The following is a 21,114-nucleotide window of genomic DNA, read 5'->3' as shown; positions in this document are numbered from 1 at the left end:
GATAATATAAAAGATAAGTGGCTGCTGGCGACGGTGGTACCAAGACCAAGCCAATTAGCAGAAGCATTTGCAGTAGGGGAATGAACTGAATGTTTGATCTGAAAAAAAAAAAAATCACACTAAATTTTATTTTTTATTCGAGAGCGATTAGAGCCGGAATACGATTTCTGGTGTTTTTTAATATTATAAAAGAATCTTAAACAAAATAATTCGCAGTCGGTAGGACTCGAACCTACGCTCCCAGAGGGAATCTGATTTCTAGTCAGACGCCTTAACCACTCGGCCACGACTGCTAGCTGAGCTCGTTAACCTTTTATTTAAATTTCATATGACCATGTATTTAGAAGGCCAAGGATGTATATACAGGAATTATAAGAAGAAATGAATGCTTAATCTCGATATGAACTATCTACTTAGTTCATCATGCGATATCCCCTAAACTAAAATTTTGTAACTATTAAATATAATTAGAAATAAGGGTATAAATAATAATAAAAAAAAAAAAAAAAATGAAAATCTATTTCACGTAAACATAGAGAAAAAATATACTGTTATTGCGTTGTCAGTGGTTACAAACAATATATATTTTTTTCTGTTTGAGGTTTAAGGAGCATAAAGGAGTATACTAAATTCATCCAAGAAAAAAATTAAAAATTTATTCCTAACTAATAGAAGTATTCTCTATTCCATAATAATTCCAATTTTATTTATTCTGATATATTTAATTGCTTATATGAAATATATCAGTTCCAAGAGATATTAAAACACAAACCCAAATTTAAATTTTAAAGTTCTTTTATGATGTTTAATTTAAGATATCTTTGATCTGTTCATTTATTAATTTTCTATATCATTAATTTATTATATTTTCTTCTGTTAGTTTTCAATCACAACGAGCCTGTCTTTCAATTTAAAATATCAGTTTTAGGGCCCGTTGCGCAGTTTAAACTAGGATTTCTTAAATCTCCGGTAAAATCAATAATTATTTGTTGAAAACGTATAGGTGACCTTAAGGTAAACTTTACCGAGCAATGATAGCCGTTTATGCTGAGTTACTGAGCAAATCGACGTTAAAGTAGTCAACCATTAAATGAAACTTTCACAGTTTCAGTTAGAATCACAAATGTGAATATTCCGTTTCTTTTCAAGTTCAATAAAGCAATTCTTGGATCGAGATAGACAATTTCACATACGACAAAAACTTCAATGAATTATTTGCTGAGGTAGTTATTAAAAAAGTATTCCGTCCTCTACCAAATCATTTTTTGCAATAGTTACGGTTACATACAGTTTACAGTTAGATACAGAATTTTTTGACTATCAAAAATGGCTATTGATTTAACTTAAATTTAATTCAATTTCTAAAATTACCGACGGAATCTCAGTTTTAGGTAATCTAGGTAACCTTGTTAAGAAAACTGTAAACCAGAAGCCGATTGTAAAGTTACCGCAGTTTTACTTTACTCTTGGGTAAATTTAAGTTATACAAATCATAGTTTTACCGGAGGTATTCGCAATCGGTCCTATGTAAACTCGAAGTACTCAGCTCATCCACTTAGTGTTTGATATACCGTAAAATTCAATAAATTGTGCGAGGATAAATTTCTTGCAAAGGTACAAGCGTCTCATTCACACCATATTTACGGAGATGTATAATAAAGTGATAACAAAACATAATAAATTATAACGGGACAATAATAAAGTAATTATTATTTTTATCAAGTAATATAAAAATAAAGTAAAAGAGGATTTTAAGCACATTTTTATTCCTATTCACAATATTTACATTTAGCCCGAAGAACCAGCTTTCATCCTCCTATCCAAATTGAAAGGGAAAAGCACGACTCTGGAAGTTCCCAATGCTTCTCTCTCAACGGTGTAACTATTACAAGCCAGTAGAGAATAATTGAGGGCGCTAGCCGCCGACGCTCAGTACTCGAGAGGAAAATCTAGTCGTTGACAGAAGTGTAATATAATTATTTACAATAGGCTCATGGTTACTGCCTTTTCAACCTTCGGGGCGAATAGGGATGGGTCAAACTAGATAGATTACAGGGATTGTGTTAGGGGATTTGTATGATGACTGAGTTTCACGTGGAATGTAATGAATTGGGATTTAATAAGGTCAGAAACAAATGGAATAATATGTTCATGATGTAGTCAACGTAGAGCAATATTGGGTATATAATAAGAAGTGTTAACTATTGTTCGAAGGACTTTTGATTAAAAGGATCACAGTTTTGGTTCGTCCTAAATTTTATTATTATCTTGTTAAGTAATAGTTCGGTGTCTACTCAAAACTGTGATGTTATTATTAGTAGTTTGTATAATTGCCCAAATCGTTGGTTAAGTTTCTGTCCCTTAAGTATACTTTGTGGATTTCAAGTTAGTCTTCTGCCAAGTTTAAAACCAAGATATCGGTCTGCGTCTAAATTTAAAATGAACTAGCGATAGAATCTTCGATGGAGGTTATATATTTACATTTTTAATTGTTAACTTTTCGCTTTTAGTTATGCCAGTCTTCGGTCAGGGCGAGGTGCCTTTGCAGGTTTGCGGATGCTATGTCTGGACAATGTTGTGCATTGGTTTTCAGTTTACAGATAAGTTTTCTTCTTAAACAATAAATAAATAATCCTTTAATCGCTTTAAGAATTCCTGCTATATTCTCGGTGCCTTCTTGTTCATCACAAACGGATTATTACAATACCATCATTATCCACCTTTTTTTTACCCTTCATTTGACGAAGATAAACAATGGTTCAAATTACAGACAATTCCTGACATCATTGAGTTCACCACGGAACTTGTTCTTCGATAGAAAGAAGTCTAAATTCGGTTGCTGAATGGAACGGAAATAATACAGCTGCGATTCCTCTTAATGGACCCCCTCCTGGAGGACGATTTAAAATTCTCCGGCCTGGTTATTAAAACTTCTCTGGCCCAGGACTAGAACAATGTCCTAAGTCAATGCTCAATCAGGCTGTAGCTCGTTGAAGATAAAACAATGTCCGCTGAAGAACCCTCCCCCTCAGAGCCCTCTTATTTTAATTAGCTCAAGAGCTGGCCCTTAATCTCGACGTTGTAATGCAAATAGGACCTCTTTGTCCGGCCTTCTTTAAATATGTAAACCTCCTGTCTGCTCCCATTATACCATCATTTTTCAAAGACTTTCTATTTTTTTTCCCGCCAAATTATTATATTTTCAAGAACTTTTTTCTTTTTAATTTGTTCCTTTGTGCTTTTTCTCTCTTGCAAGACTGATTAAACTGGACTTTATTTGTCCGGTCGTATTGACTCGTTCCTATTACAAGAGAGGTTGGAGATCTCATTAATTACTCTCCCTCAGGACTCTAGTTCTCCGTACAAGCAGTTGAGCACTCCATGTGGATAAGAAATAGAGAAAACTGTACTTCTATTATAATCTATAATTATCATGAAGGTTTAAAAAAAAAAAATCATAAATGAAAAAAATGATCCATGAGCATACACCTGTCCGTGTTATTGCGGTATTGACTCTTTTTTAGGTACAGGTGGTACTTGGAAACTAACTTAAGTCCATTTCGACATTTGCCGAGTCTAGTTCACCAGCCAAATTCGCTCTTTAAATTTCATTTTCAGGGTCGTTTTCTCTGTAATAATTGTTCAAACTTAAGCTCATTTAGCTTGTTTCTCGAAAAAAAAAAATTATTTATTTTCAGATTTAGTTTTTTAACGGAGTTGAGCTTTGGGGCTCCACTAAACCTTCGAATTCCTCTCGTAACCAATCTTTACAATCCAAAATCCTTCGTAAAATCCTCAATGCTCCTTATTTTGTTACTAATAAAACCATCCATTAACACCTAAATGTTCCTCATGTAACCGATCTAGCCCGAATCCGATATTATTCCTTCCATAATAAACTCCCTAACCACCCAAACCCACTAGTTTCTAACCTTGCTTCCTCTTCCATTCCTGGCAATCCTCCGAGGCGCCTGAAAAGAAGATGGCCTCGTGACCTTATATTGTAAACTGTTTTTAGAGTTCTACTACTGGGTAGTTTCTCTACATCCTGTACCATATCATTATGTCATTATGATCAAATTTACTTGTATTTTTTATACAGTTGTGAATATCAATAAATAAACAAAAAAAAAAAGATTTAGTTTCTGAGAACTTAATTTACTACAAAAAATTATTATATGTTATGATAATCCGACAAATTTGGACATACGGAATTGAGCTCTGAGGCTCTACTAAACCATCAAATTCCTCCCGTATTCAATCCTTACTATCCAAAATCTTCCGTAAAATCTTTGCTGCTCCTTATTACATCAGAAATAAACTTATCCATAAAGACCTTAATAACCCTTTCGTTGCAGTTTTGGCCTGAAATAGATACGTGTCTTTTCATTCCGAACTCCTTACCCATCCTAAAACTTTAGTTCTTAGCCCCTTATCCTTACAATCCCTGATAATCCTCCGAGGTGTCTGAAAAGAAGATGGCAACGGGACCTTCTAATTTAAATTAATGTTCGAAGTACCAACATTGGATGGTTCCTTGCCAAGTGTTTGAAACATTCATCCAATTTACGTTTTGTCATTTTTTTTTTATACGGTTGTAAATTAAAATAAATAAATAAATAAGAAAAGAAAAGTTTTTAACAAACCTCCTTTACATAATTTTCGATTTTTCGCTTAACGTTTTCGAGAAAAACCTTACCAGTTAAAACATATTTAATCTCATTTTTATTTTTAGTAATAAATGCACAAAATTTCACTCAGATTTGATAATATTATTTCCTGAAAAGCAATAATTAAATTCATATATTTTGAACTAAATAGAACATTTCTTTTTCACTCGTTTTTTTTTTTTTTTAATTAATTTAATAGGCATATTTTCGATTTAATTTTCTTAACAGTTTCGGTCCATAAGATTTTTATGTTAAGTATAAATATAATTAAGGTGAACTGATTTTAACCCGTCATTGGTCGCTGTGTGAGAATACCTCGGGTCTGGAAGCTGCTAGAGGAAGACTGTGGTTCCCATCTTCCTGGAATGTGTAGTTCACAGTTTCTTCCTTCTATACCTCGCCCCTCTGGGTAAGCGTCCAGCCCTCTTTCCCTGACGATATACCCTTCTCCTGAGATATTACTTCACGCGCCACTAAAGCTGCTATAAAAATATTCAAATTGTGAGGATTTTTCTCACGTGCGTCAAGTGTATTTAATCCATAAAAATGTTTTTTCCTCCAGGGAAAACATTAGCAGAACTAGAAAAAAACGTAGGGTTGAAGAAGCAGGAACTGCATTAGGTACGTATTATTTACTATGAATTGTATTTTGATACTATAAGTGTATGTTAGGGTGGTCTTTATAATAAAAATTTGTCTGTTTATCCTTTCCCTTTATCGCTGCGCCGTATGAATACTATGTTTTGTAAATTTTTGGGTTATATTCAGGCATTCTAAACATAAAAGAATTTTCATTATTGTAAAAGACCGATATGTTCACTTGCACTAGTTGTGCACAAGAGATTTCTTCAAACTGAGGATTTTTTTAAGATTAGTGGTAGCACTCTAATGACATTTTACATTAGCAGGTCTCGTGGCCATCTTCTTTTAGATGCCTCGGATGATTGTCAGGGTTGATTAGAGTGGTTAGGGAGTTTAATGGAACGAGTGATATCTGGTTCGGGCTAGATCGGCTACATAGGGAACATTAAGGTCTTTATTTGTGACAAAATAAGGAGCATTGAGGATTTTACGAAGGAATTTGGATTGTAAGGATTGGATACGAGAGGTATTCGAAGGTTTAGTGGAGCCCCAAAGCTCAATTCCATATGTCCAAATTGGCCTTATTATAGTCATGTATATCATTCTTATGTAATGAGTTAGAAGTTTAGAACATTTGTCTAGTAATATTCGAAATCGACGTGCAGTTTCCTGTTTTTTCAGTCTTGTGTGAGGATTCCAGGTTAATCGTTTGTCCAGATGTAGTCCAAGGTACCGGGTTATTGGACATGGGTAATAACCACATATAAAAAACAACTTTATGCAGGCTATTCTGTCCAAGTCAATTATACCAGTCCACAAATTACCCTGATTAGTCAATGTTTTGAGACTAAAATGGATAAAATTGTATTTATGTAAACATTATTAACCAATCCCAAAAGTGTAAGTGTAAAGATTATAAATAAAATTTGATCATCATTTTTATTATACACACTGATAAAACCAGTGATGAGGGTAATAATTTTTAATGTCGATCCAGTACATCAGAAGACGCATTAAATCAAGTAAATGTAATGCCTGTCACTAATTCAATTCCTTACAATTTGTGCACAAACATTTTATTACATCATTCATAAAAATTGCGAGTACCTACCAGACCGTTTGGTTACTAAAACCGATGAGAGATCTTCAATTGTTTTGTGTTCAATTGTGTTTTCTTCAATGAAGAAATTGGGGCTGTATCGTGGGGCATTTCGCCTCACCCGGCCTCCAAACTAAAATGTACATGCTTTCCTGTGAAAGGAACAATCCTAGAAATGTGAATGTGAAGTTTCCTTTAAATAAAATATGAACAAATTCAGCTTTGTTATATTCTTAAATACAACATTTAGGAAGGAAAAAATGTCGTGTTTATAAATGTGTGTAATTTAAAAGTCCTTTAGCTTAGAATAAAATTTTAATTTTTTTTCTTCTAAGATTATTCCTTAAGTCTATTCATCCGTAATGAACGAACGACTTAGAAATAAAAGAAATACACTTTTATTAAATAATAATATTTTTAATGACAAAGAATTATCTTTAGTAGATAAGTGAATGAGCTGAAAAAATGTTTGTTTAATAAATTCCAAAAAATATTTGATTTTCCTATTCTTTTCACAACAAATATTTACTAATTGGGATCACATAGACATTAGGTAATTGCATTATTTGGGATTTTAGGGAATATGTCTTCTTCACCATCTTGAAATAAAATAACAAAATTTTTAGTTAAAAGATAAACTGAAATGAAATAGTGATAATGCTTATTATAAAATCTTAATGTTTGATTGTTTTCCTTTTTCCAGTGTGTACTTCCTTTTTTGATGGTATCGTTGACTCTCGAGTTCTTTCCCAGCAGAACGAAATCTGGAATTGGTTACTTTTTTAAAAGTCAAGTTATAAGACGAGTTCAAATCGGTATGTTATTTGTACCGTAGCATCCTGTAGATGTAAATTACCAAAACACCCAACACAATATTTTACGGGTTTTGACGAAATATTCAACTATTAGAACGGTGAGGAAAATCTAAAAACCCTAATAAATATATTTGTTCCTGAAATCCATTTCCCGTAAGAATCTCTCATCATAAATGAGGGGTTTCATAATTCGAGCGTTCTGACTAGCCATTTCAATTTCTTTGGTCGGTTGAGGAACGTGAAATTATGATAGGATTATTATGGATAGTTGAATTCTAAAACGATTTTGTACAATAGTTGAACTATCAGATTACTCCTTGAACTCTTTGAAATAATAGTTTATAATTTAAAGAGATAGAGAGCAAGACGAGGGATTCGCGGCGAGGACACAGCTGTACAGCCCAGTACTAACTGACCGCGTCCAGTTTACTGCTTCCAGTTTTTACGACTTCCTTTATGCCGGGAGCCGTATTGTCGTGCCCCTATAAATGGCCAAAGGGGTGGATTAATTGATTAAGGCAGTGCTGGAGGAGTTTTACTACGGAGGGGGGCGCCACTTACCGGAATTGCCGGCCCAATAAAGTGACGTCATCAGCTGCACATTTAAATCTGACCGGTTTTGATTTTACGATCGCGGTGGCTGTGCGCTTTTTCTGCCCGAATCGAGGCTGTAATTGCAGCTTTTTATTGCCGTCCGATGCCTGTTTATTCCTGTAGCAGTTTTTATTGCATCGCCTGTCCTAATTGTTGTCCGGGAGCTGTAAAATTTACGCTATGATTTCGGCGAGACTAATCTGTCCAATAAAACCGCACACAATAGGGAGATCGTAAAGTTAGTATACGTGTTGATATGAAGGGTTAGGATGCCACTGGTTCATGTCTTTATTCATTGGAAATATATCCACCTTAAAGCGAATTTATTTAAATGAGCCGATATCGTTCTAGAGTTAGACAGGAATCATTACATGAATTATTTAACACCAATTATTTATATTCTTCAATTATATGTATTTCTTATATGAACTTTAATCACTGTAAGATCTTTATGTGGTCTAAAACATCAAAAATTAGTGGTTTTTAACAACAATTACACTGAAGTAGTTGTAAGACACAATTAAAATTACTGCAATTGTGTAAAAGTAATTAATGAATGGAATATGGTCCGGGTGTGGTAAAGAAAACAAAAGCAACTCAAATAGTAAATGGGTATACTATTTTTATTGAGCCTAGCAAAATCAAACATTAAGATTTTGTAATAATAATTTTAATATTTAAAAGAAACTAAAAATATAAATAAAAAGTAGTAACTAATGTGAGAAGAAGATTCAGGCTTCAGGACCAAGGACTGTATATTCCATTCATCTATACACACGTTCAATCAACAATCTTCCAAAAGTAATTGTAGTTACTCCATACAATCATTGCAATTGTAATTGTGATTCTCAATTACAATTACTTCTTGATTCTAAGTAATTGCAATTACAATTCCTTCTTGAACCTTAGTATTTGCAAATTCATTTACAATTTCAAGCAATTTTACTCATAAACGAATTCAGTTGATTTGAACATATTTCTTATGAACAGAAATCTTAAAAGTTAAAATGATCGATACCCAAGCACGAAATCATAATATCGATTTTATATTTATTCTCATAATCACTGAAAATATATAAATAATCCGTAATATGTTAATAAATAAATAATCATGCCAGCGTGAAATCTTAATCTAGATGCCATTTTTATATTTTGGAGCCATCGTAAAACTATTCATATTTTTTCCGTTTTGGAGTTAAGCATTTGTAATCAAATTACAATTACTTGTAATTGAGTTATAGTTACTTGGTGTTGTATTATAATTGCTTGGGATTGCAGGGAAGAAATGTTATTTAAAATAAAATGTCACTTGTACTTCTGCGATTCCAAATTACAGTTATTAGAATGTCATTGTAATTAATTTTATATATATATTACTATAGTCCATAGTGCCATTATATCCTGGGGTACTTTTTACATAATCTTTTCATTAAGTACTCTGGTATGTACGATATATATTTGCTCAAATGAAATAACTGTTTTAGTGAGAAAGGCTAATTACTCTTTTAGTAAACTTTTACTTCAACATAATTATTGTACTTTGTTAGCTTCTCTATTTATGTATACCGTACAGACTTTAGCGATAATATAGCATTGTTTAGAATCAAAATAGAGAAATATTAGGTTACTTATATTTCGGATACAAAATAAGTGTGTAATTTTAACCTTTAACATCTACAATTTGTTATGTTTTCAAACTTGTCCAGTTTTTCGAAAGCGTTCTTAACTCTTGAATTTCCATCGGGATGGATTATTTTTTTTTCTCGAATTCATGGGCAAACGGTGTGAAAGATTGAACAAACGTGAAGAATAAAATAGTTTCCGAATTCAATTTGAAACACTGTTAATATTATCGTTCAATTCTTGTGCTGGCTGAAGAGGCACAAGCACCGGTCATAATAGTAATCCCTGAATAATTGAAGCTCTAATTAGTGTAACGAATTCTTAAGGGAAATTGATTTTTTTTTTCGATTAGGTGAGAATATTTTGTTCATTAACTTCGTTTATTAAAATCTTTGGAGGTAAATCCTCAAAAAAACCTTTAAAAAATATTGCGGAATTTGGCGATTCACGCCTTTATCAGGTAACCTTAGATAAATGAGTTACCAATATGACTTTGTCTTAAAAGTTCATTAGCTATTAGAATTCGTAAAAAAAAATTATTGCCATTCCAAAATTAGGTAAACATACAACGTAAACATACTAGAGCATGTTAAAAAATAAAATATCTTAAAAAATAGACATCATTTCACAGTAATAATAACCCGGCGAAAATCAATTAAAATTATAAAGAATTGAGGAAGGTCGTGAACATTTATAGGGCACTCTGTACGCTCACTGAGACCTCTGCGGTGGGGGCATTCAATTTATTTTAGTTTAATATATTTATTTCATATTTAAAATATTAATTCAAAATATATTGGGAATCATAGTCAGGTCATCATGGTCATTGGAAGGCATGCCAACACAACAGTAATGTAGTGCTGGATTGCCTAGACTGCGCCGTGCACAGATAACGAGCCTCATTCGTTCCAGGCGGACACCTGGACACCGCAATATCTCCAGGAATGCAATCCTCCAGCTGTAATTAAAAAGTGGATGGACAGTTGTTGGCAAAGGGGCCCGTGCCTCAAATCGCAGTAATAGTCTGTGGATACCAGGATTGCCAATTAGCCGGAGCTAGATTGGACACGGCGATCCCAGATTGTACGAAATAAAAGGATATCTTGACCGGGCGATAACCTTCACGGTAAGCGTTGAAATTTCTGCATTCCACATTCTCCAGTCTAGTATTTACTGTGAGCTTCAGGAATGAGGTCGTTGGACAGCAAGAATGAAGGATTACTTCACTGGAACGGTGAAAAACACAGCGGTGAAGAAGTGTCTGCTGTTGTCGAGGCTTTGTATTCTTCATAAAGGACTGTTTTAGTGAAATCAAATTATCGATTGAAAAAATAACAGTAAAAGTAATAAGGTAGTAATTGATTACTTAAAGCATTTAAGTACTAAAATTCAATGTCCATTCCTCTTAAATTCTCTAGCAAAGGTTCGACAAATTTTCAATTTATAGAAAATTATTGTCACCGTCTAGCGAGATGGAAAACCTAAAATACGGATTCAGCATTAAAAAAAAAAGTATAATTACTGAGAAAAATTTGTTCTAACTAGAACTAAATGGGAAAGTAGAGGAAAATTTTGTTTCAATCGGAACAATGTTGATCATACAGAGGGACTAGGATAGTTTGATGTTATTGGTTTCCAACGATCGACACCAGAAAAAGTTGACAGTCAAGTATGACCAATCGATCAAGAATCAATTATATAGTTTTAAGACTGCATGCCAATACATATGATTGGTTGGACTGAGAAGAAATCGCTTCAACTGACAAACTGGTGAACCAATCATGACGATTTGATTCTATCAATCCATAATAAAAAACAAAGATATCAGTAGATTACGTCTAACTAACAAACAAGGGAGTTCTGATAAGCTCAGCCAAAAACCTTTCATAGGAAGTTTTATTTTGTTAAGTTTGCGAATAAACGTTGTCAATTTCGCCCATTTGAATTATTTGGAAACAAAGCAATACGGAATTTACTCTTCTTAGTTCTATATTCCATATTGCTTTGTTTTCAAATAATTCAAATGGGCGAAATTGACAACGAATTTATCCAGGTTTATTCGAAAACCTAACAAAACTTCCTATGAAATGGTTTTTTGCTGAGCTTATTAGAATGCCCTGGTTTGTTAATTAGAAGTATTAAACTGTTATTTTTAATAATAGAGAAATGCATAGTGTTGACAAAAATAAAGCAATAGCAATCTTATAAAGTACTCCAGGGATCCATGCTTAAAGGAATATAATTGATTGTCTTGTCACTGACTGCCTTCAATTACAGTTTAGATCAGATTCATGTTAAAGTCAACGTAAACCTGGGCTCCAAAGGCGTGGTCAAATCTAGTCATTTTGGCTTTACTTTTTCTTTCCAGAATAGTAGGGTAAGCCATCTACTACTTAATAATGACCTCTTTAATGAAAAAATGTACCCGATTTTTAAATTTGAATGGAAATAAGAATACTCAAGATGTATTTTAAGAAATATACATTTGGATAAGGACAAACATTTTTTAACTATACATACTTTGTACTATTAGAAGCGACATATGTTTTTATTTAAAGAAACTAAATTTTGCATTGAACAATAAAATAGTAGTAACATAGAAGGTAGGCTAGTAACTGATCATCAGTTACTAGCCTACCTTCTACGCCACAACCCCTGATGAAGACCTGAAACTCAGATCGAAACGTCGTCATAAAATAAATAAATATGGTTTTGTTTATTTATATTGTTCTTTGCTGACCGCACCCCCCGACAAACTTCTCCAATCATTAATCTACACCTCATTATAGAAAATTATGAAGACCACGCAAAAATTAAAGAGAATTAATATGACATTAGGTGTACTTTTTGACCATAAAATATAATTTTGATGAATATAATAATTAGTATTTTTCAAATACTTTTTAAAAAATGTCATCTTCAAAATTCTTGTTGTTCACTGAAATATCGAACAAACATTTTTATTAATGAAATTTTAATTTTATATTGAAATAAGAAATTATTAAAAAATCATATATAAAACTTTCATAATACATCATTCACATTATTGAAATATTTCCTACTATTTATCTTACGTCATTACTACTATTTTATTGTTTAATTGCAAAATTTAGTTTCTTTAAACACAAAGATATGTTGTTTCTAATAGTACAAAGTATGTATAGTTAACAAATTTTTTGTCCTTATCCAAATGTATATTTAAAATACATCTTGAGTATTCTTATTTCCATTCAAATTTAAAAATCGGGTATATTTTTTCATTAAAGAGGTCATTATTAAGTAGGATATGGCTTACCCTACTATCCTGCAAAGGAAAAGTAAAGCCAAAATGACTAGATTCGACCACGCCTTTGGAGCCCAAGTTTACGTTGACGTTAACATGAATCTGATCTAAACTGTAATTGAAGTCAGTCAGTGACAAGGCAGCCAGTTCTATTCCTTTAAGCATGGGTTCCTGGAGTTCTTTATAAGATTGCTATTACTTTATTTTCGTCAACACTATGCATTTCTTTATTATTAAAAAAAAGACAGTTTAATACTTCCAATTAACAAACTAGGGCATTCTAATAAGCTCACCAAAAACCATTTCATAGGAAGTTTTGTTTGGTTTTCGAATAAACCTGGATAAATTCGCCCATTTGAATTATTTGAAAACAAATCAATACAGAATATAAAACTAAGAAAAGTAAAATCAAATAATTTGAACAGACTTATTAAAAAAAACTGATGTTTTGGTTAAGTCTCTTCAAATTTGCTTGAATTTGCTCTTCATAGTTTTAAATTCCGTATTGCTTTGTTTCCAAATAATTCAAATGGGCGAAATTGACAAGGTTTATTTGCAAACTTAACAAAATAAAACTTCTTATGAAAGGTTTTTGGCTGAGCTTATCGTATAGTTTTAGCTTTGTTAGTTAGACGTAATCTACTGATATCTTTGTTTTTGATTAAGGATTGATAGAATCAAATCGTCATGATTGGTTCACCAGTTTGTCAGTTGAAGCGATTTCTTCTCTGTCCAATCATATGTATTAGCATGCATTCTTAAAACTATATGATTGATTCTTGATTGATTGGTCATACTTGACTGTCAACTTTTTCTGGTGTCGATCGTTGGAAATAACATCACTAATAACATCAAACTATTCTAGTCCCTCTGTATGATCAACTTCATAAGCACAACATTGTACCGATTGAAACAAAATTTTCCTTTACTTTCCCATTTAGTTTTAGTTAGACTGGTTTAGGGTGTTTTCAAGAAAATAATTTCTCACTGATTATGGTTTTTTTTTTAAATACTGAATCCGTATTTTAGGTTTTCCATCTCGCTAGATGTCGACTTCAGCACGAAACTGGAAAATAAAAAAAAAATCAGAATGTAATTATTTTTCAGAATAGTTAGAAACTATACATTTCTCAAATATAATAAAAAAATACAGATGGTATATATTATGTATTTTATGTATAATATATATATTATACATATATGTATTTTTTTTTTCATTTATATAATTGAACACTGGGTGTGTATATGAGTGGGATGTTGGTGTTGATGACCGGTGGGTTTTACGCCTTAATTTCTGAATAAACAAACAAACAGATGGTAAAACTTCATACGATAAATGTACGTATATAATTCATTATTATGCTGTTATATATTAGATGATTATTAATCAGTTCCAGGTTCTTATTTATCGACTTACTGAGGAATCTTAATCACCTCGATCAATTCCATATTGCGATTACATAACCGATTATACCGTCGTACATCGTCGATCTAACGGTAACTCGATTGTGACCGACGAAGGCGACCATAAGACACATTAAGGACCATCAATCATGGGCATCTTCTCACATTGAGTCACGTCATTACATGATTCATTTGTGAATCAGCGCAGCTCGTGATCTTCATATCTGTCATGAACGGTCAATTGGATTCAATGTCTTCTGCACGGCCTCATCACATCCCTTGTATCGGAACGGATAAATAGAAAAGAAATATGAAAGAAGGAGGAAACTGTATCATAAATTAATATGATATTAAAAAAGTATATAAAATGATGTCTAGTACTCATAGCTTGTGAAAATGAAAAAAAAAATGATAGAAAAATATAATAATTAAAATGATTACAAGCTTCGATTATAGGGGAAAAATACAATATTCAAAACAATAAATAGTAAATCTGGATGGAGAATAATGCACCCATAAATTGTGAATTAAATAATAAATATCACAGTAATATTTGTTAATTTTAATGAGCTTATTTAAAAAAACTTTATTAAAAAATAAAACATTTATATAGAAAGAAGAGAAGTTTTTTCCTAAATGGAACATGGAAAAAGTAAACATATTAATTAATATTTTCATTACGGAAGAAAGTATAAAATGATCTCTTTATTACAGTCATTTTCAAGACATGATTTATGTGATTAAAATTAAAAACTATTATTGAACGCTAAATATGTAACGAACCTCTTAAAAAAAAAAAAAATCTATACCGCTACAACATATGAAGGGTTAGCGGTGCAGTACTTAGTAAGTAAATAACGTTACTAGACCAATGGGGTAACTGTTCCTAGAACAACCGTGTAACTGTTACTGCAGCCAAAAAAAAGTCTAAATTTTTTTTTTAATAATTTATTTATTGATATTTACAACTGTATACACATATATACAACAAGTAAATTTGCTGTAGGTGACATATTGACATGATAAAAACATGTGGAGAATCTACCCACTGATAGAACTCCAATAACATTTCTAGAGGAGAAGATCTCGAGGCCATCTTCTTTTCAGACGCCTAGGAGGATTATTAGGTAATGAAGGAGAAGCCAGGTAAGAAACAAGTGGATTTGGGTGGTTGTGAAGTTTATTATGGAAGGAACGGTATCTGGTTCTGGCCAAATCGGCAACATATGGAATATTGAGGTCCTGATGGATGACTTGATTTGTGACAAAGTAAGGAGCATTAAGGATTTTACGAAGGATTTTTGGCAAATTTAATTTTTAAAAGTCTCAGAACTAATAATTTTCATTTAGATTGGAACACTTATTTCAAACATATATTTCAATAGTTCAATAGCACTATTTCATAATACTTCGTTGTGTTTGAGTGCCCATAATTTAGGATCAAATATAGAGTTCACAACAATCAATAAGTGTATGTAGAAATTAAAAATTAAAAATTGAACCTTAATTAGTAACTAAATGACGTTTCGGCTCAGTGGTCTTAACGTATCTCGAATTTTAAATATTTTGTTTACTACTATAAGGTGAGACCTTATGAAAAGGCTAAAATCACAGATTATTTTGTTTAGTGAACACTCAGGATGCCATCAAGTACCGTTATCGTGGGTTCCTAAATTTTCAAAAACATACATTTATTCACAAAATCTCTTGAATTTAAGTATAGTCGAACGGGTATAAAACCCTTCAGTTAGCAGATGTAAGGTCTTAACACTGCGTTATTTTTGAAAAATGTAGATATATTATATAAAGGCCCATTTATGACATTTATAATTGGTCTTAATGGTTTATTTTCTTTATGTAATTTTATCAGCCCATACATCCTAGGGTGGTTACAATACTCATTTACCAAACTATTCATGACCTTATCATCCATTATTTTATTTTTGTGTAATTTTTCAACCTGGTTTTTTATTTGTTTATTAATATCCGGCAGCGGGTCTGTTATAAATTTACTGTATGTGTTTTCCTAATTTAATATAATTTCCATTTTACTATCATATTCTTTCCTATTTATTATTCCAACTTTCTTTGTTTTATCTGATCTCTCAATTAAAATTTGTGTATTTTTTAAAAATTTAATTAATGATTCTAAATCTTTTTTTTCCATTTATTAAAAAGTTTTTGGATATTATTATTTTTATCTTTTTTCTATAAAATTACCTATTTTCCTGTTATATTATTTCTCAGGCTATTTTTGTGATTGTCACAAGTATCTATATCTTTCAATATTATTTCTAAATCTGTTATCATTATAATAATATCCTTTCTAATATCTTTATAAAATAAATTCACGTTGTCACCAAAACTTAAAAAAATTGTTCTATTAATTAGAATATTTACATTTGTAAGATTCTCTACTAAATTCATTTCATTCAATGAAATATTTATTTATAATCATATTTATTTATAATGCTATGTTTCGAGGAATTAAGAGAGTATTTAAATTGTTTACTAACATTATTCCTCGAAATAAAAGTTTTGTTCAATTCATTATCCATTCCTACTTTATTATATGGCTTCTTATTGTTAACCTTGATATGTTTATTAATTTTACTTTTTAGAAACACTTTATAATTTTCCATTAGTTTTATTCGATTATTGGTAAAAAATTCATCTATTTTATCTTTAACTCGAAACATAATATTATAAATAAATATGAAAAATTGAATGAAATGAATTTAGTATAGAATATTACAAATGTAAATAATAAATTTTTTAAGTCTTGGTGACAATGTGAATTTATTTCCGACAGATATTAGAAAGGATATTATTATAATGATAACAGATATAGAAATAATATTAAAAGGAGCTTTTTAATCCTTTAAAAAACCAGGAGAAAGATCCAAATACTACAGCACTAGTACAACATGAAACCAAAACCAGCATACTTTTGATTTGGAAAATACTATGATTTTACATAAAGAAAATAATATATTCAAAAAGAAAAATACTTGAATCCATGTACATATTAGAAAATATCAATTATACAGTGAAGTTTAAAACAGACAAAAGAAATCTGAACCAACACTATGCAGTGATATTATGTAAAATTAATTTATGAAAAATATGGGATACATTAAATGTTTATAATTATAATTAACCTTGATACGATTTTTATTGATAAAATAAAGAGGAAATTTAACAAAAATATAGTTATAATAAATAATTTAAATGCTTGACCTGAGTGGAGGAAAGGTTACAAACATTGTTGTGGTAATTTTAACAAATAGGTGACTGTGATAAAGAATTTGAATGTAAAAATTGACTAATTAGGTATTTAGACATAATCTAAGATATGGTTATTAACAAAAAAAATATAAAATTCCCTAATGTTTTAATGTTTCATAGGATAATTTTTGAATTGACCTGGGCAGAATAACCTACATCAAGTTGTATTTTTTAAACATTATTTAGTTCTAAAATTGTATTAAGGTAAGATGAATTGTTAATTGTTTTGAATTGTTGAGGATCATAGATGTAATAAAAGCTGTTTTGTAATAGACTGTACCTGAGGGTGGCCGAATAGGCTTAAACGTCGGACTTGTATGAGAATAAAATGGATAAATTTATTTATTTATTTAAACAACATTGACCAGTCTCAAGAAAGTGTTTAAGATTATAAAAAAAATATTTAAATGTTTAATTTCAGTTCTTACGACTTTCATTTCTAGGCTGTTCACATACAGTCTTGGTGAACCTTAGTTTTTTTGGACCTAGGAGACCCAAACACTTATTTCTGTCGAAAACTCGAAACTTTTCCACGATCGCAATAATTTCCGTTATTATATATTTCACAAACCGGTAAGTAAAAGTAAAAATATAATAACCTGTATTAATTCTTGAGATAACCTCATGCTTAATGATACTGAGCAACATTGTGTCAGTGTTTTTGTAATATGAACACTTGATGATTGAAGTGCTGATAACAAGACAAATAAACGAATACGCGAACATTAATTTGTATCGACACAAAAACATTGTTTGTTGCCATTTCTTAAACAAGTGTAAGGTTGGATATAAACAATATCATACAAATTTTAAAGAATAAAAAATAAATATATTTAGTCATGGATACATTTAAAGAATAACATCAATTTGATGTAAATTATTTAAATTATAGTTTTAATAAATTAAAGATATAAGTAAATAAACGTATGAGATCCTTCTGGTCCTTATGCTAGAATTGGATAGCTAGCCATAGACGAAATACCACAGGCGTTTTTCTTGGCCCTTGTCAGCTTCATGAATCCCTTATCTCCCCAGTTTGGACCCCAGGAGTTCTTGACTAGCCAGTAGTCTGTACCGCTCTCAGATCCGTAACCTACAAGGAGGATTCCATGGTCTAAAGCTGAAGGGTTGCAGGTATCACCGTTGAAAACACCTGCGATCAAAGATCCAAATTTAGTAAATCTCCTTCAAACCAGTTACAAAAGATTTAGAACATTGCGATCGCATCAAAGAGTTAAGAACCATTTAAAAAAAAATGTAAGCTTATACACATGTTAATACTAACCTCCTCTATAGTACATGAAATGTTGGTTGGCAGCGCTGACAGCAATGGAGATCGGTCCAACAGTGGCGACGGCAGACTTGAGAGCGCTGTCATCCAGGCTCCTGATGTCAGTGTAAGCCTTGACTTTGGTTCCAGCAACTACTTTGTTCTTGCTGTACCTACAGCTGCGGTCCTGGAAGAAATATTATCTACTTAGAACATTCTAATTATTGATAATTAAAATGTTATATAATTCTGTTCTGACAAAATATCTTACTTTTCCTTCATATGGGTATGAATTTTCGCTTTCCAATCCAGCTACATCCTTGAGATATCTGAAGGAGTTGTCCATCAATCCACCTTTACAGCCTTTGTTGTTGTATTTTGTTGAACAATCCATAAGCTGCTGTTCGCTGAGGGAGACAAGTTTTCCAGTCTTTCTGAAAAGCTGACCTTCTATCGCTCCGGTCTAAAAGTAAATTATTTCAATTTTTACGAGAAAGCTCATGCCTTAATCCACATTACATCTAACATCAATAAGATAGAAATTAATGACAATACTTACGGTACTGAAAGCCCAACAAGCTCCACAGCTTCCTTGGTTTTTTACAGGAGTGACTGCTCCCGACTTCCTCCAGTCAACTGATTCAGCGATTTCGACGTTTGCGGGAGGGAGGTATGTGAAACTAGGTACTTGCATCATATCTCCTGTTCTATTGAATCCTAACTGAGTTACTTCTTCTGGGAGCTGTAAGTTGAAAAGTTGCATGGATTAAAATTTTGCCATGGGTCATCTTATTATGTGTTTCGCAGCAGTTTTATATCTTACCATATCTCCTAAGTGGTTCATCTCCAAATAGTATGTTGACAGGCCAGCTTCGTATTTAGCGTTGTGTTCATCAATCATTTTCTGATTTTCCGAAAAAATGATCATTCTAAGCTGTTCCTCTTGTATGCTGTGGTATGATTTACCATGATGTCTCTATAAAAAATAAAATAATTCATTAATAATTTCATGTTTTCATTTGATACTTTTCGTATGATTTGTTTTCGTATTATTACAAAATATATGAAGGATGTTAATTTTAAACTAATATAGGATGTATAAGCCAAAATTATAACGACATTAAAAAAAAAGTAGATCCTTAAAATAATAAATAATTTATAAAGAAATAAATTGGAGTAAATACACAGGAATAGAAATAAAAATTCCCAGGTCTAAAATAATGCAGAGAATATGAATTATAATGCAAAATATTAATTAACAATAAAATTTAACTTTGCAATTAATTGAAGTATAGTTTCAATAGTTAATTTTTTTCAGTTATGACAACTAAGATATTTATAATCAAAAAACCAACTAAAGAAAAAATAATCAACTTATATACAAAATTTGAATTTGAAAGGTTATTTGAATTTGGTTTGATATATTCCATCTTAAATTATATTTTAATATAAGGAAAAACAAAATGATATTAAATTTTTGGACTAATTTCAATAACTTTTTTATTTGACATAGTAAACCAGCTGGATTAATAATAATTTTGTTTAAATAATTATTTTTCATGTTCATATAATATATAGATATAGAACACAGTTTTAAGAATTTAATGCAATTTTGAAATCATTATTATTTAAGAATTATAAAGTAAAATATTTCTGTTTATAATTTCTGACTGGTTTATTGAACACCACATAGGTTAATGATGTGGTAGATATGATATTCTTTAGTTATTACTAACCTTGAAAGAGCTCCATTGTTCCTTGATTGTTGGCGTTGCGCCCGCAAACGCCACCATGGCGACAAGTAATATAACTTTCATCCTGTAATAGAGTTTTTGTTAGAGTTCAGATACTACAGTAAATCTGGATATCATTCTTAAAATTTAAGACATCATGACAGACTATAGCAAGAGATAAATTTACTAAGCCTTATACCTGATGTTGCTTAAAGGAGGCAGAGATGCTAATATCTTAGATGTGCAGACTGAGGGTTTTTATACCCGGTCGACTGCACTCAAACTCAAGAGGTTTTGTGAATCAATGTATATTCTTGACGATATAGAAACGCACGATAACGGTACTTGATGACATCATGAGTGTTTATTAAATAAAATAATCTGTGATTTTATCCTTTCAGACTGTCAAATGCGTCTCACATTACTGTGGTAAATAAAATATTTAGCATTCGGGTTTCTTACGACAGTTATGCTCAGATCGAGATCGAGTTGAAACGTTATTAAGTTGATAGTCAACGAATAATATTTATCTTTTAATTCTTGCATGTAATTATTGATTTTAGGTTTTGAATTCTACATTGGATCCTCAATTATCGGCTCACACCCTACAAAGGAGTAATGTGAATTAGGGCGGGCAATTATAAATGTTTTCATAATTTTTCCGTTCATCATTCATTTGATTTCATTACATTTGACTATTCTTACTTGAAATATCTACGATATATTTTGGCTTGTTATAGATACTGTAACGTT

At 31.3% G+C, this 21,114-nt stretch overlaps 1 protein-coding gene and 1 non-coding gene across 2 annotated transcripts; both read right to left on the bottom strand.

Annotated features, from left to right (window-relative positions):
- Positions 1-211: 211 nt before the first annotated feature.
- On the bottom strand, positions 212-293 carry TRNAS-AGA (transfer RNA serine (anticodon AGA)). The gene has a single exon. It is a non-coding gene; the product is annotated as a tRNA-Ser (tRNA).
- Positions 294-18,165: 17,872 nt separating this feature from the next.
- Positions 18,166-20,705, bottom strand: LOC106684503 (cathepsin L). Its single transcript, XM_014426626.2, has 7 exons — positions 20,561-20,705; positions 20,365-20,446; positions 19,452-19,604; positions 19,188-19,370; positions 18,900-19,091; positions 18,644-18,815; positions 18,166-18,511 (listed from the first exon to the last, which is right to left on the bottom strand). The coding sequence occupies exons 2-7, from the start codon at positions 20,443-20,445 to the stop codon at positions 18,303-18,305; spliced, it is 990 nt and encodes a 329-aa protein (XP_014282112.1). The 5' UTR covers position 20,446; positions 20,561-20,705; the 3' UTR covers positions 18,166-18,302.
- Between the last annotated feature and the right edge of the window lie 409 nt (positions 20,706-21,114).

This window comes from Halyomorpha halys, unplaced genomic scaffold, assembly GCF_000696795.3.
Source record: "Halyomorpha halys isolate HHAL.00 unplaced genomic scaffold, Hhal_1.1 Scaffold587.1, whole genome shotgun sequence".
In the NCBI taxonomy this organism is placed as follows: Eukaryota; Metazoa; Arthropoda; class Insecta; order Hemiptera; family Pentatomidae; genus Halyomorpha; species Halyomorpha halys.
This window is presented reverse-complemented; position numbering and strand designations above follow the sequence as displayed.